Source organism: Lycium ferocissimum, chromosome 9 (genome assembly GCF_029784015.1).
Source record: "Lycium ferocissimum isolate CSIRO_LF1 chromosome 9, AGI_CSIRO_Lferr_CH_V1, whole genome shotgun sequence".
In the NCBI taxonomy this organism is placed as follows: domain Eukaryota; kingdom Viridiplantae; phylum Streptophyta; class Magnoliopsida; order Solanales; family Solanaceae; genus Lycium; species Lycium ferocissimum.
Window position 1 is genome coordinate 39,591,379 of NC_081350.1, and position 17,044 is coordinate 39,608,422.

Genomic DNA, 17,044 nt, shown 5'->3' on the forward strand with positions numbered 1-17,044 from the left:
AATCACGAAATATTTCAGTGTAATAAAAAAAAGATGGTTCAAACCGGCTTTAGGTGGCAACTTCGAATCCTACTTATGATGCTTTAGTATCTTTTATAATAAATTTCTGACTTCATCAGCAAGTATTAGTTTATCAGGTAGCTAAATTAGAAAATTGAGTTTGTGCATGTGATTTGAGTCATTGCTATTTGTCACTTTCTCTGTATGTTATATCCTTGAAGTCAAGGATTTGTGAATTTCTCGGTAATCAACGTCCTCCCACTTTACATTTTTCCCCATTAGCTTTTTCCAATGAAATCACAAATGCCTTGTGAATGAGTTTTAAGTACGGAAAAGGGTCAAATATGCTCCTGAACTTTGAAAAATAGTTTATTCATACCCTTCGTTATACTATTGGGCCAATTATGCCCTTGTCATTATACTTTGAGTCCAAATATACCCTTCTTTTATACTTGAGTCCAAATATATCCTTCCTCCGTTAAAATTGTCTAAGGTGGACATGAGATATGACGTAGCACTAACAACTCGGTGAGGTGGACACCACATGGCATGCCACCTCACCACCCCAACCCATTTACCCCTCTCTTCCCCTTCTTCTTCCACCACTACCATCTCTTCCCCTCCACAACCTTTGCAACTATTAGCACCACCACACCACAAAGCGAAACCACATTCTTAAACTACAAAACCAAAAATTAATTTGATAATAAAAATTAATGGATGAAGAATTGAAGAAGCGATATACTGATTGTGTTTATTTTTTAGCATCTCCACTCACTTGCAAAAAGGTTTTTTTCGATTTTTTTCCCTTTTCTTTTTCATGTTCGAATTTCATTTTTTGTTAAAGAATTTAATTAACTCGTTGATCATCTGCAATTTTAACCTTAGTTCCAATTTATATCTCATTTGTTTTTCATTTTTGAAACATACGTTAAATTACTAATAACATTTTACTGTAAAAAATTTCTGGAATTATTTGCCTTTTTGTATGTAATTTTTTCGCTGAGTTCCAATTTATATGTTAAATTTTTTTTTCATTTTTGAAACAGTACATTAAATTAGTACTATCTGCAATTCTAACATGCATTTCAGTTTATACAATTATTTGCCCTATTTTTATGGAATGTTCTTGCTATTTGTGTTAACACTGATATAATATATACGATAAATTAATTTCTTAAACTTTGTGTTTAGCAAACACTGTTGTATAAAGTTTTTTTTTCTTCCTATTATTACTCTCTTTTTTCATATGCATTTCTTCGTATTTGATGAACACATTTCGCGATGTCTTAATTTTGATAATTATTTGCTTAACTCGTTTATTATCTGCAATTTTAACCTAGGTTCCAATTTATATGAATTTCTACAGTTATTGGTTGGTGGTGTTAATGGTTGCAAAGGGGAAGAGAGGGGTAAATGGGTTGGGGTGGTGAGGTGGCATGCCATGTGGTGTCCACCTCACCGAGTTATTAGTGTCACGTCATATCTCATGTCCACCTTGAACAATTTTAACGGAGAAAGGATATATTTGGATTCAAAGTATAAAAGAAGGGTATATTTGGACTCAAAGTATAACGACAAGGGCATAATTGGTCCAATAGTATAACGAAGGGTATGAATGAACTATTTTCCAAAGTTTAGGGGTATATTTGACCCTTTTCAGTTTTAAGTATCCTGCCAAACAAACAAGTATACGGTATTCCACACGCATTAGCCTTTCAATTTGAACCTAATTGCCTGGTAGAATATTAAAATCTAGGGTCCAACTTCTTTTTTAATAGTATAATTTAGCTACCACATGCGCCACATTTTACAATCTTCGTTGCTTTATGGTAAGTAAATGGGAACGTTTCTTTAGCCGTTAATTACTGATTCGTTGGCCTACTAGACCAAAAGCTAATGGTTAATCGTCAATAGCTTTAACATAAAAATATCAGGCCACGGTTCTTTTTTGTGGCCCTTGATCAAATACATATTTAAGTAAAACTCACATGTACTCGTCATATATCATTATTAAAAAAATTATAGTATCTGCGGGGCGGAGCTAGCGTCCCGACGGGGTTAGCAAAATTTAATATCTTTAACACAGATTTTGTAATATTTGAATCAATAAATTTACTTAATATGTAAAAATATCCTTTTTGCCCCAATAGGTGTGGCCCAGTGTTAAGACTAAGTGGTCTCAAGTTCAATTGCCAGTGAAAGTAAAAAAAAAAAAAAAAAAAAAAAACAATAATGATTTTTTTCTATCTATCCAAGTTTTTGTGAATAGAGTTATTAGAGGTATTTATCTTTGGTAGGAGGTAGCGTATCCTGAAATTGGTCGAGATAACGCTTGGTAGCAAATTTTCACATTATGGAAAGAACGTGTAAACATTTTTCTCTTTAAATCTAGAATCATAAACTCAAAATCCTCTTTAAATCTAGAACCCGTAAACTTAAAATTCTCTTTGAATTTAAAACTCATAAACTCAAAATCATAATTCCGTATTTGACTATCAATATTATTTGACATATAATAACAAATTAGTTATCATTTTATCGGGTCACCAATTAATATTTCTAATATAATTTTTTTTTTAAATTACTAGATAAATGATGGTAATTATAAATTATTAAATCATGTAAATAATTTTTTTTTCTGTGAGTGCATAAAATTACTCAAATAATGCCAGTTAAAAAAATAGAAGCAGGGTAAACTCGAAATAGTGATAAAAATGAGTGACGGACGATCGTCGGATGATAAATTCGTCGGTGGAATTTTAATTATAGATTAAATTAAATATGCTGAGCACATGAAGCATCAGGCAGGATCAAGTCAACCGCAGCTAATAGTCTAAACTTACACATGGAGGCGATTATGTGCATTTAGTCATTTACCCATTAATAAATAAAAGGAGGCTGTGGATGTAAAAGATAGCGACTCAATTAAATATTCCATTTTGAATGTATCGCCAGCTGATCAAATATTTAAATGATAATGGTTTCTTTAATTAGTGTCTTTTCTTCAACTGAATTTTTTAGTGTTGTGGGAATTTTCAATGGTTTTCTGTTTAAATGACTTCGGCTTTTAGCAAACTGTATATCATCGTTATTGTTTTTTTCTATAATTTGGAGTGTTCACTAATTAGGCCCGTGTTCCTTAGGAAAGATTCGATAAAGTTAGAATGATAACAAAATAAAACTTACTTAGGCTTGTTAACAGACAGTAGATCACAACTAGTTCTTGTTGGTCAGTTAGTTTGCTATATAAGTTAATACCAGTAAATTATTTCATGTCTCAATTCCAAATTTGTTTGTCTATAGGAGATCATTTGCTTCCTTAAAAAGTGTCTTAAGTTTAGATTGTTTTTTATGCTAACTGCTAATCTATAACGACTTTTCTATTTTATCCGAACTTCAGACAACCTATTATTTGCATCGGTGAAGTTTTTCTACGCAAGTTGATACAAAATTGGGAAGAAAATTGACATGGCGCAATATTTTTTTGTCTTTCTTGTAATTGTGCTTCGATATATATATATATATATATATATATATATATATATATATATATATATATATATATATATATATATATAGAGAGAGATATTTACAAGTTGGAGGTGGCAATGACATATAAATCCCATGACCTATTGAATTAGGTGCATCACACAATGAATTTGAAATAGGCAATTTGGGATTATCTTCAAACAAAAGTTTCAAATAATTTTACCGTTCCAGAAACGAGAATGGGAGTAGTATATTTGCTTAATGCATTTGTCATCATCTTATTAATTGTCGAGCTCTATAGTCTAATGATGTTTTGCTGTTCTATCTGTTGATTGGTTTTTATTTGACGCAATAGTCTGCAGAAAACTTCCAGAAGATTAAATAAAGATTTCTATATATATTCAATAAAAAATAGTTAGTGTTATGAAATAATATTAAAAGTACACGACACAAGAGATATAGCCAAAGAAGTTGGGAGAGAGAGAGAGATTTTATCGTCACTTTCAATTGATATAAATGGACCTCTTATTTATAGGAGGAAAATGGTAGCCAAGCACATGATAATAGCTTGGAGGCCATGTATTCTTGGTTGCCAAGTTTCCATGGTGACCGAGTATTCATGATTTTCAAGTATATTAAATGGATATCCATTACTAATGTTTACAATACTCCCCCTTGGATGTCCATTAATAGATGATGTGCCTCGTTAGAACCTTATTAGGAAAAATCCTGCGGGAAAAAGTCCTAATGAAGGAAAAAAGAGTATACATATCTAGTAATACGCTTTGAGAGCTGCCTCATTAAAAACCTTGCCAGGAAAATTCAAATGGGACAAAACCTTGGTCAAGGGAAAAAGAGTACAACACGTATTTGCTCCCCCTGATTAAAGCATCACATAATTCTTGAAGGTGATGTGCTCCGATCTTGTATATACCAACTTATCATATATTGAGGTTGGTAATGTGTTTGTGATTAGATCTGTCAAACGACCTGGCTGATAATCTGCATCTTCATTCCTTAGATAGAGTTGCATCATCACCATTTAATATTGTTAAAATCACGTCAAGTACATTCTTGACTTTGCTTCATAATCTATCTGATGTTATCATTCTACGGTTTGGCTATCATGTATAATAACATGGTTTGACAGTAATCCTTCATGGAAAGAGATAACATATTTGGATCGAACTCTTATGTCGATCAGATGAATGCCCTGTATATCCAAAACACTTAACAATATTTGTTAGAATAAACACATTCATGTCTTACTTTCATTAGCAGTATGCAATTGATCTTATTTCAATATCTCCATATAGGAGTAAATTATATCATGCTCGTAGTTATAGCAAGATATATAAGTGCATCAATTGCATAAAGATATGGTACTTCAGGACCAATTCAATTTTCTTATTTCAACTTCTTTCAGCAGATAATGTACTGCTTTTGTAAACTCTTCAAGAGCTCCAATAATATTCATATGAAAGATTCTGACTATCATAAAGAGACAAGGATAAACATAGTATATTTGTACCATTCGTCAATGAATATACATTAAGGCGATTTCAGTACATCACATTTAATCCATTTAAGGATTATAAACTAGTTTCCCAAGAATTTGTATATGCTTCAAGCATTTTGGATCTTTCAGAAATTTTCGTATAAATTTTGTCAAGTAAGTCATATAGGCTGTGACAACTTCCATCATTATAAATTGTGACATGTTCTAATGTTTGGACTATAGGTCCAATCGCTTATCAAGATGCATCATATCATTTGGTAATTATTTCTACGTCAGCATGCTTTAAGAGGCGTAGAACTCATATCCTCACAATCTTATATAATATTGCGCGCCATACCATATCAAAGATATTGTCGATAAGATATCATTTGTATCGGTTCACAATTCGACATAACTTACTGAAATCTCATCACTTCATTATTTTCGTGTGCGAACCTCTCATAAGGTTTATGGTGTTATGTCGTAGCTCTTGAAACACATTGCCTCCTTATTATGATCATTTGCTCCTCCCTTTTTCAAGGATTATTATATTTGGAACCGATTGGTCTACCATACTCCATGCATGTTGTAGCCTCTATCCTTCAGGGACTTTAAGAGCATTTTGCTGATGAAATATCAAATAGTTGGGTCAGCAAATGCTTGAAAGATTTGACTTGAATTATCCGAGGATCATACCGATGATAATTCACAACATATTTCTTAGCCGCTTATTCTCTCCCCTTATGTTAGTGACATATATCCCATTTTCTTTGGGAAAATCCATCTGTGTGCATCATGGTATATCCATTAATCATATACCGTACATCAAACGCTATAAGATGGAAATATCTAGTTCATGACCCTGAACTAAATATGAGGGGAGAATTTATCAAAATTTATTGATCTGAAGCATACAAGTGCTGTTGTATGCAATATATCATATCTCAGACCAACATTTGAAGCTCGTTCTCATAAGCAAATGGTTTGTATTATGGAGGCATCTAATGCCAAACCAACTTAGATATAAACCAGCATTATCAAGATGAATTGTCTTGATTACATGTTCTGAAAATTGTGCTTCCAACTCAATTATTTGAGCAAGCAACTTCGTAAATGTCAAACTGCAGGTTGACAATAAACGCACTGTGACCGTCTTATAGATGCATCTATTTAGGACATCACATTACAAGTGAACGGGCCCACATTCACCTTTTATATTTTTCAGAATTTAGGGGATTCAGTCCCAACATTAGGTGGTGTAATCAACTTATCATGAGAACAAGCAACACAAACAAATTCTTGAAGAATTTTTTAGTTCTTCAATATGTTTTTAATACTCAATTAGCACATCAGATTCAAATCAGGAAGATCAAAAGGGTCTTGTCAACTTATAAAATTATCTGTACCTGTAAACTTCAAGTTTACCATGACGAGTGTTATTTATTTTAATAAACTTTTGGTTTACTATTGCATGAGATTGTATATCAATAAACTTCTGGTTTATCGTGGTATGTGATCTCATCATGCTCGGGTAACATTTTACATGTGTATTTCTTACCCATACTAACTTGAAGATATTTAATATTCTGATCATTTGTAATTTCGATATGATAACCATTTTTATTGTTAGTAAACTTGTGTCTACCACAGTTTGTTTTCCGAACGTAACAATTACGATCTCGGATAAATGGTGCTATCACATATAGCCTCTTCGAGAGACTTCAATTTATCTATCATATTCAGATATTATTTGGACCTTTGCTAGTGTCATGATACTTGTAAATAAATAATTAGCTCTTCTGGAGCCTTTGATTATTAATTTCTATTACCAAATATTTCTTTAATACATACGGTCCCATGAAAGTAAATTTAAACTCGTGTCACGAAATAAACATTGAATTCTAAACTTCAATATTTCAAACACCTCCTTCAGGGAGATTCATCATTAACTAAATATTTTGAATCTAAGCATCAACCACATAATAATCACATCATTCATAAAGAGATACATTAATTGTTATTTCCTTCAAGGAAATCAATAACAACTAACCATAATGTATCAATGTGGTTATAGTAGAAACATTCTATTTTGCTTTCTTTTGCCTTAAAAACATACTTTGATAAAATTATTTAAGATGTTTCTGCGTACGACAGGTACGTGTTGCTATGTCTTAATTTCATACCACAAAAATAACATGTATATTCCTTGTATTTTATCTCTCCAGGAGACAGGTTGTGGTATTTCTTCATTCACTTTGGGAAATGAAACCTGATTATTCAAATGTGCTTGCAATACGACGTTCATCAATAGCTCGTTATTTTGCTCAAGCACAAGAAGCCATTGCTCAGAATATTTCTCAGATATTTACTAATTCTTTCTGCTTCAGGAGTAAAGTTTAAAGTTTTACTACTTCGAGAGTAAAATTTAAAGGTTTACAACTTCGAGAGTAAATTTCAAAGTCTTACTACTTCAGGAGTAAATTTCAAGGTCTCACCATTACAGGAGTAAATTTAAAGTTCTACTACTTCAGGAGTAGAGTTCTAAATTCTACTACTTCAAGAGTAGGATCCAAAGTTCGTTACTCGAGTAGCAAATTTATGAGTTTAGTACTTCGGGAGTAAAGCATATAATATTCAAAATATTTCTTTCTCAATTATTCTACCTCTTCTGGAGATGAATCATGATATTTTCAGAATCAAATGCGCGTTTATATTTATAGGCTTTACTACATACTATCACATTCACTTCAGAGAATGGATCTGTATTTGCAACATTTATCAAAAGTTTTCATTCTTCAGGAATAAAACACAATTATCTGAACTTGTCTTAAGCTTATCAAATCGTGATAGCTTATAACCTCTTTTAAGATATTGCTACTTCAGGAGTAAATTGAGGTATACATATTTAGTCCCAACAATAAGCCCATAAAAATGCTCCCACTTCTGGTGGTTAACAAGTTTAATTACGCTGAAATAGTGGAATATAAGATTATATTACGGACATGATTTCCAAAGCGTAAAAGAAACTTGAAAGTTAATCAAAAGCAAATAAAGATGGCGTATGTATGCAGGCGATGTACCCCTTACACGGGATATCTTTGTCCTCCATCTGTGTTGCTATGTCAAGATGCAATTCTATTTTACAAAAGTGTTTCCCTTTTCAAAGCTTAGAAACGGTCGGTCACTTTAGAACCAAGATAGTAATTAATAAAACAAATCATACCTGTAGTTTTAGAGATAAAAGAAGTCCGACAGCCTGCAGCTTCATGGCTGGTAAAATATATACACACACCTTAAAGAAATGGGCCAAAAATTCACGAAAGTACCTCTGGAACGAGGTTCGACGGCTTTACAATAATATCCAGTTTCTCAATTGGTTAGAGACTCATGTTGATAACGTGTTATGAAATAATATTAAAAGTACACGACACGAGGTATAACCAAAGAAGTTGGGAGAGAGAGAGATATTTTATTGTCACTTTCAATTGATATAAATGGACCTCCTATTTATAGGAGGAAAATGGTGGCCAAGCGCATGATAATAGCTTGGAGGCCATGTATTCTTGGTTGCCAAGTTTCCTTGGTGACCAAGTATTCATGGTTTTCAAGTATATTGAATGGATATCCATTACTAATATTTAAAACAGTTAGTACTTTATAACTAGTATTACTACTAGGGTCATATACAGGGGCAACTCAATAACATTGGCGACCTAAAGCCAAATCTTTATAAGAGGCCTTATATATAATATTTGATGAGCATCGTTGATTGAAATTAGGCAAGTGAATATGGGGAGTTAATTTAAAAAATGAGAAGTTGGTTTTATATATTACAAAATAATTGAATGAATTAAAGGTTGCAAACTTTTTTTGTTGCGACACTTGCATGCTTGATTGCATCACAACTGAAAAGGGAGTACTCAGAAAACTTTCAATTTATGTGAGAAAATATAAATGATAAGTTGGATTATTAGATAGAGTTAAGTGAGTAATTAGTGAATAGTGAAATAAAATTCTGCTAAAAAGTAAAACACGATTGGCAAAAAAAATAACTATGTTATGCTATTTAGTCAGAGAAAAAAAATCATTAAACGTTAACATGAAAATAAAGAAATAAATTCATCAATCATAAGAAATACTCCATATGATTATATAAATTGTATAGTAGTACTATATATATATATATAGAGTAGTCATTTTGGGGCCGTAAAATTTAATGGGGCCTAAAGCAAGTGCTTGACTTGGTCTAGCCGGCCCTGGTCACATAGTACTTTTGGTCGTTTGGTACGCGAACTTTTCTGCGTGAATTTGTGCATTCATTTCCTTATTCCACTTGTGAATGAATTTTACATATTTAGAATCTAAATAATAGTAATATAAATTGGAAATGTTTTAAAAAAAATTTAAAACTTTTTTTTTAATTACATAGGGGTAGGGAAAGGGGAAATTGGGAAGGGAATTACAATGTTAGGATTTGAACTCTCACCAACAAGGTGAGAGTTCAGGTAGCCAACCAACTGAGCTACTAGATGCCTATAAATGTTTTAAAAATTAAAAGATGCTTGTCAAGAAAAGGACTGGACTTCCCAAATAACAATATTGCACCTCTTTTAGAACGAAGGGGTCGAGATTTGGTGAATCTATATTCAAATTTTAAATATTTGCTTCAATTTTGAGTTAATTACTGTTTTTATTTAACTATTCGGTATTCGAGGTTCATTATCCGCATCCATCATTTGAATTCCCACCAGGTAAAGCCACTAAAAGGAGAAAGCTCATTATCAAAAAATCTACTTAATACTCCCTTAATAAGGAAATCCAACCTCAGCTTTATTTGCAGGAACAAGTGTTACTACAGATAAAAAAAACGTCATAGGAGGGATGAGATCGAATTCAATCAGTTTCCTTTTATGGATATGGACTGTTATTAATTAATTTGCCTGCCTCGTTTGACCAGAAGTCTTCTCACTTGCACTATAAGAAGGCCCTGCACCTGTGACTTTCTTTCTCACTTCCATAATCATTGTAGAAACTTGACTAGGAAACCCCGCAAAACAGACAGAATTGTAAGAGCAACATGGCTGCCAACGGCATTTCCCATGTAAATGGTACCCTTTCAAAGGTCATCACTTGCAAAGGTCAGTTTAATAAATTTGTTCTCAACATCTGATTCTATTCTTCTTCACTAAAAATTATAATTAACAGAAGCGTTACGTTATGATCTTCTTGTTGCGCAGCTGCTGTAGCTTATGGTCCAGGGCAACCCTTGGTGGTAGAACAAGTGCAAGTGGATCCACCTCAGAAAATGGAGGTCCGAATCAAGATCCTCTTTACTTCCATCTGCCATACAGATCTCAGTGCTTGGAAAGGCGAGGTATACTTATATACACGGATCTCAAACTTTTTCATGTCTATATATGTTGATTATTTGTTCCAAACTATGAATTGAGATGATTTCATTTAATTTATTGGTCCATAGAACGAAGCTCAACGAGTTTACCCTCGAATTCTAGGACATGAAGCCTCCGGGTAAGTTGCACATCATAAAATTCTTTTTGAAGCAGTAATTAAAATGAAATGAAATGAAATGATGATAATGAATTAACATGTTCAGAGTGGTGGAGAGCGTGGGAGAAGGGGTGACAGACATGAAAGCAGGAGATAACGTAGTACCGATATTCAATGGAGAATGTGGTGACTGTGTTTACTGCAATTCATCAAAGAAAACCAACTTGTGTGGCAAGTTCCGCGTGAATCCGTTCAAAAGTGTGATGGCCAACGATGGAAAGTGCAGGTTCAGGAATATGGATGGCAACCCCATTTATCATTTTCTCAATACTTCCACATTTAGCGAGTATACTGTTGTTGATTCTGCTTGTTTAGTCAAGATTGACCCTCATGCCCCACTTGACAAGATGACCTTGCTAAGCTGCGGCGTTTCCACTGGTAATTAACCCCCCGCCAACCTCTATTTGCTTTTCAATAGGAAAAAAAAAAATCATATACTTAACTCCAATTTATTTTAGTGCTGGTGAAAGTTATACATGTATTAATAATCTTTGGAATAAGTTATGTACGGATTAGTTATTCATTAATTATTAATATCTGTATTAGTTCTATCTTCTATCTCCTATAAAATAAAGCATAACTCGACTCGAAATTTATACATATTTTATTTATATGAGCTTGTAAATATAACCTAACTGATAAGTATTAGTTAAGCTAATTTTATACAAAGCAACTAAAAAGTTATCAAACTGATAAATATTAGTTAAGCTAATTTTAGTACATGAATAACTCCTTGTTAGCCGGCAACCAGAGGACCCCTTAAGATTTTTGGCCCTACTTTTGTGGCTACTAATTCTCAACTTGTTTCATAATTAGGCAAGTTGGGTATAGAAATTAAATGGGATGATTGATGATGCAGGTCTAGGAGCTGCGTGGAACACAGCTGACGTCCAAACAGGGGAAACGGTCGCAGTCTTTGGATTAGGAGCTGTTGGTTTGGCCGTAAGTTCCTAATTAATCACTATTGCTGGCATTAGGCTATATGTTTCTCTACATTATACACTAGTTAATCGGCTGATAACTCTTTCTCCAACCATTCATTAACTCCTAATTACCAAAATTATTGCTAATAAGTGGGCCTGAAGCCTGTTCTCTAGCTTGTATTCTAGCTCCCTACTTCGTTTAATATTATAATTGTGATTATCAACAAAATCATATGATGCATCATGTTGATGTTAGATATCTTCAGGACATGGGTTACTTCTGCCGTTGACACCACTGCCCCATTCCTAGCCCATCTAATTAATTAAATCATCAGTTATTTTTCTCCGTCTATTAAATGGCCTAAAAGTGTAGCTTGGACACCTTCCCTTCTACGTGACACATGATTAATTGATGAATCTCGTTACCAGTAGCTTTCTCCTTTCTTCTTTTTTTCTCGTTACTAGTAGCTTTCTCCTTTCTTCTTTTTTTCTTCCTGGTTCTTGCCCTTATGTCGTTTTTATGCCTCATATAATAAGGACTAAGGATTGTATGGTTTCGACTTGTTAAAAACAATATTGTGATTGATGCCGTTTTCCACAGTAATATAATCTGCAATTTTGATATTTACATTCACCCTGCAGTAGAAGGTACCATTACAAACAAAACAAAAAAAAAAAAAGGTATTTGCGGAGGTTGAAAGTTGCAATTCTCGGGATGTTAGCCTCCACTAATTGCTTGAGGAGGCTAAAACCCCCGCAAATTACCTTTTTTTTGGTAGAGATATATATAGGGGTCCAAGATAGGAAAGCAAGCGGGTCATTATAATTAGTATTGTAATATGCCCCAATGGGACCTCTTGCACTATTAAATTTTTGAAGTTGGAGTTGGAGTTGTGTTTGGCCATAGTTTTTGAAATTGTAGTTTTTGGTGAAATGTAGTGTAAAAAAGTGAAAAAAGTTAGAAAATTTTTGAAAAACAAGTTTTTCTTGTTTTTAGTATTCTGAATACAACTTAAAAAATGAATAATTTTTATGGCCAAACGCTAAAAGTAAAAAAAGTGAAAAAAAATTCCGAAAAAAAGTGAATAATTTTTATGGCCGAACGCCCACTTAGTAGAATAATTCTTTAAGCGGAATCGAGGGATTCAGTGAAGAGTTGCCCACGTTGACTTGCACCAGCGGGGGAGGCAATTTATTATGGAATAAACGTAGAGATCTTCGTCATATATAGTAGTTTTTATAAATTGAGGAAATTCGTGGTTCATTTTACTTATCCATTGTTCTAAAGTCAAAAGTACATTTAGATTATTTCTTTAATCATAGCTGTAAAAGTCGAATTTTTTCACGTTTCATTGATGGAGCAGTTTAGGGGAAAACTTATGAATTTAAGAAGGTGATTCTACTATTGATCGGTTGAAAAATAAGATTAGCAGAACAAATCATTCAAGTTTTTAATATGGTTGCAGGTTGTGGAAGGGGCACGAACCAGGGGTGCATCGAAAATCATAGGAGTGGATATTAACCCTGAAAAAAGTATCAAAGGTAATCTTTTCCTAAAAAAGAAAGCATTAAAAAAGAGTAATCACATCACTAATTAATTTTGGTGGCTGCTATTAAAACGAATAGAAACGTATACATGCATGTGCTCTAATTCTTGGTCAAAGCTTAATTAGGCAGCTGCAGACTCTGCTCTGAATTAATTAAGTTGACAATTAGACAAATGATTTGGCCCCTAATTGTACTTTTTATTCTCCTAATTAAGGTCAAGCAATTGGAATTACCGACTTCATAAACCCCAAAGAAATCGATGTGCCCGTCCACGAGGTCAGTTCTTATAATAAGGAGACTTGGTTGGATTTGGATTATAATAAGGAGAAAAATAAGATATGTTTACCAAATGAAAGATATGAAAAAAATAAGCATTTATTTTATTTTTTTTTTTTAATTGAATACCAATCTGAGTTTTATGTACTATTTTATTTATAATCACATGGTGTGTTGAATTGGGTGCAGAAAATAAGGGAAATGACTGGAGGGGGCGTGCATTATAGCTTTGAGTGTGCTGGAAATTTGGAAGTTCTTCGAGAGGCTTTTTTGTCCACACATGATGTAAGATTTTAGTTTTATTTTTTGCACATTCTTTTTTAAAAATTATAGACTGGCTGATGTAACCAAAAAAAAAAAAAAAAATTGTAGGGATGGGGCATGACAATAATTCTAGGAATCCATCCAACACCAAGATTGATACCACTGCATCCTATGGAACTGTTCGATGGCCGAAGGATTGTTGCTTCTGTCTTTGGTGACTTCAAAGGAAAATCCCAACTCCCATTTTTTGCCAAACAGTGCATGGCTGGGGTAATTTATTATATACATATATTCTCTTTTATATATGATGTACTGATGTTCCTTTTTTTCTTATTGTAAAATTACTTACTAATGTGTATGAACTAAAATCAGGTGGTGAAATTGGACGAGTTTATTACTCACGAACTGCCTTTTGAAAAGATCAACGAAGGTTTTCAATTGCTTATGGATGGAAAATCCTTGAGATGCCTTCTTCATCTTTGAATGTTCTTTTTTTTTTAAAGAAAATCTCCCCATATAGTGTATGATATATAGAAAGAGGTCAGAGTGTAGGTATCCGCAAAAATATTTGGAAAAGTCCCTTGTGCGCACTTTCAAATATCATCTACTTTGTAAACTTTTGTATGTCGTTATTGTTGAATATTATTTACATAGTTATGTTTTTATATATTGATGACGTGACATATATTTGCATAGTTTGATTGCTTAAAGAGTTAATGGTAGAAAAAATCATTTGAATTGAGCATGAGTTGATACTCTAAAAGCCAATTGAAAAATAATCCGGGTCGGGTCACATGTTGGAGCTTATCAAAGAAATGAATAATAATGACACTAAACGTGCAAAAAAATTCCAAACCATGTAAAGTTAAACTTAACACCTGGTGAGATGCTTATGTTTCATATGCTTCACAATTACCAAATACAGTAACCCCATTATTAAATTAAAATATATTAAGATTACTTCATAGATACAACAATTTTATAGTGATCGAGGGAAATGATTAGGGAAAATAACATTGTATGATAATTATGGCAACGTAATTATCCGATCTAGCCCATTTTTATTTTATTACCCACTATAGCCACTTTTTCACTCTTCTATTTTTTCCTTCCCACTACTCTTGCTCATACCAACGGATAATGGGAAAGAGGAATACATTGGAGTGTTATATTCTTCTGCTTCTCTCCAAATGCTTCATCAGAATTTTGCTTGTTCAACCATGGTAGAAACACCCATGAGAAACCCATACCAAAATAATTTTGGTAAAGCGTTTATAAATACATTTTATACACTTTTATACAGTGTAGAAATGTGTATAAACACCTCTTATACATTATGTATAAACCCCTCTTATGTATATACACCTCTTGTATAAGTTTGTATAATATTGTATACTAGTCTGATACATTATTATACACCTTTATACAAGGTTGATACATTATCTACTCCAGGCGTATAAAGTTGTATAATGTTTTATACCGTGAAAAAGTAGTTATGGGGGGTGTAATTTAAAAATATGGCTACGCGAATGTAATTTTATATGTCGGATTGTACATTATTGAAATTTTCCCAAATGATTATTAGGCCTTCTTATATGATTTGAGACACTTCTTAGCTAGCTTTTTAGATGTTAAATTCAGCTCAAGATTCATTCTCTTAACAAGCAAACCCGAGGTATATTTTAGGTCATCGGGTTAAGTGACGAGAAGCAATGAGTTTAGTTTTTTTTCCCCAAAATATGTGCATTTTTGGCCAAAAACTTTCACCTACGTGTTATTTTTGCCGAAATTCCATAAATGAGAGTATCAAATTAGTAGAATGTGACTTACAAGCGGCTAATAGGAACGAGTGTGAAGTAAATAATTGACGAATAGCGGAAAAAAGTGTTAGCGATAAATCGCATTCATCAAATGTAATTTATAAAACTCATTTGATGAGATAAATTGTGTATCACATTTAGCCAAAAAGGCATTTTAAATTGCTTTTCATAAAATTACACATCACACATGGCACATGTGAATTATAATGTTTATAACACACGTTTGATGAATGCGATTTAATAGTTGTGTTTGCTAAATGAATTTATAACTTGCATTTTTTGTCTCGCAATATTTAGTCTCCTAGTGGTAAGCAACAAACATAATTTAGACATGAATATTTGGAGTTGAAGCGGAAAAAGTATTTGAAAGTTAAAAATTATTTTAGAAATGAATTCAAATGAAATAAAAGTTGAAATTTTGTGAACACAAATCATTATCTCCCCAAATATATTCCCTGAACTAACTTTCAACAACAAATTCTCTATTTAAAATTGAAATTGACTTGCTCCAAAGAATTGAATACTGACACTGTATGCCCTCAAGGCCTCAAGTATCTTATTTGGGTTAACCCACGGTGGACGCCGTAACTCATAATGTGAAGCCGAGCCAACTGAACGGAATCGTGACAGACGCCAATATAATTTATTGAAGTGGGAATTCATAGAATCCAATAATTCCGAGAAATCACCCCCCAAGCAGTAAACCAAAAGGCCAGCTCCCAAACCCCTATTTAGCTTTCTTGCTCACACTTCAATTTGAATCCCTCTAATTAATTCCTTCCAATATCTCAAAGCTTTAATCAATTGCGTGAGAAGCGTTTCCAGCTTCACGGTACGTATCTTCTTAACTCTATAACTTATTGTGTTTTCCCTTATTTACGGTCTTAATTAATTTTCATGTCTCACTGTGGAGGGGTTTGATACTTGAGTTTTTCGCCCTTTATTTGGCATCGTTCATTTATTATATACATATATTCTCTTTTATCTATGATGTATTGATGTTCCTTTTTTTCTTATTGGATGAGTTTATTACTCAGGAACTGCCCTTTTGAGAAGATTACTGAATATTTTCAATTGCTTGTGGATGGAAAATCCTTGAGATGCCTTCTTCATCTTTGAATGTTTCATGTTTTTTTTTTTTTGAAAACAAATCTAGTGTATGATATATATATTTAAGATTTAGAGTGTAGGTTTCTGCAAAAATGTTTGGAAGAGTCCACTTGTGCGCGCTTTCAAATATCGTGTACTTTGTATACAAATGATGTATGTCGTTATTATTGAATATTATACAGAGATAGAGTGTGTTTTTTATGTATTGATGGCGTGACATACATTTGCATAGTTATGTCTTTTATGTATTGATGGCATGACATACATTTGCATAGCTATGTCTTTTATGTATTGATGGCATGACATATATTTGCATATATATTGATGGTGTGATGTATATTTGCGTAGTTTGACTAATTAAAGAGTTAATGGCAAAAAACAAAAACAAAAAAATCATTTGAATTGAGCATGAATTGCTGACTCTAAAAGCCAATTGAAAAATACTGCGGGTCGGATCACACGTTGGATCATATCAGAGAAATGAATAATTACACCAAACGTGCAAAATATTTCCAAATCATGGATGGGTAGAAGTTTAGCTTCAT

The 17,044-nt window shown here is 32.9% G+C and overlaps 1 protein-coding gene across 1 annotated transcript; it reads left to right on the top strand.

Annotated features, from left to right (window-relative positions):
* The first annotated feature begins 9,887 nt into the window (after positions 1 to 9,887).
* On the top strand, positions 9,888 to 14,076 carry LOC132030728 (alcohol dehydrogenase-like 4). Its single transcript, XM_059420463.1, has 10 exons — positions 9,888 to 10,128; positions 10,228 to 10,364; positions 10,470 to 10,519; positions 10,605 to 10,936; positions 11,418 to 11,500; positions 12,948 to 13,023; positions 13,244 to 13,305; positions 13,495 to 13,590; positions 13,678 to 13,839; positions 13,942 to 14,076. The coding sequence occupies exons 1-10, from the start codon at positions 10,068 to 10,070 to the stop codon at positions 14,050 to 14,052; spliced, it is 1,170 nt and encodes a 389-aa protein (XP_059276446.1). The 5' UTR covers positions 9,888 to 10,067; the 3' UTR covers positions 14,053 to 14,076.
* The last annotated feature ends 2,968 nt before the right edge of the window (positions 14,077 to 17,044 follow it).

Bases quoted from the DNA above. Each gene is read 5' to 3' on its own strand.
- LOC132030728 (XM_059420463.1), top strand. From the start codon at position 10,068: ATGGCTGCCAACGGCATTTCCCATGTAAATGGTACCCTTTCAAAGGTC. The intron at 10,129-10,227 runs GTCAGTTTAATA...CTTGTTGCGCAG, and splicing joins AAAGGTCATCACTTGCAAAG to CTGCTGTAGCTTATGGTCCA. The intron at 10,520-10,604 runs GTAAGTTGCACA...TAACATGTTCAG, and splicing joins CTAGGACATGAAGCCTCCGG to AGTGGTGGAGAGCGTGGGAG.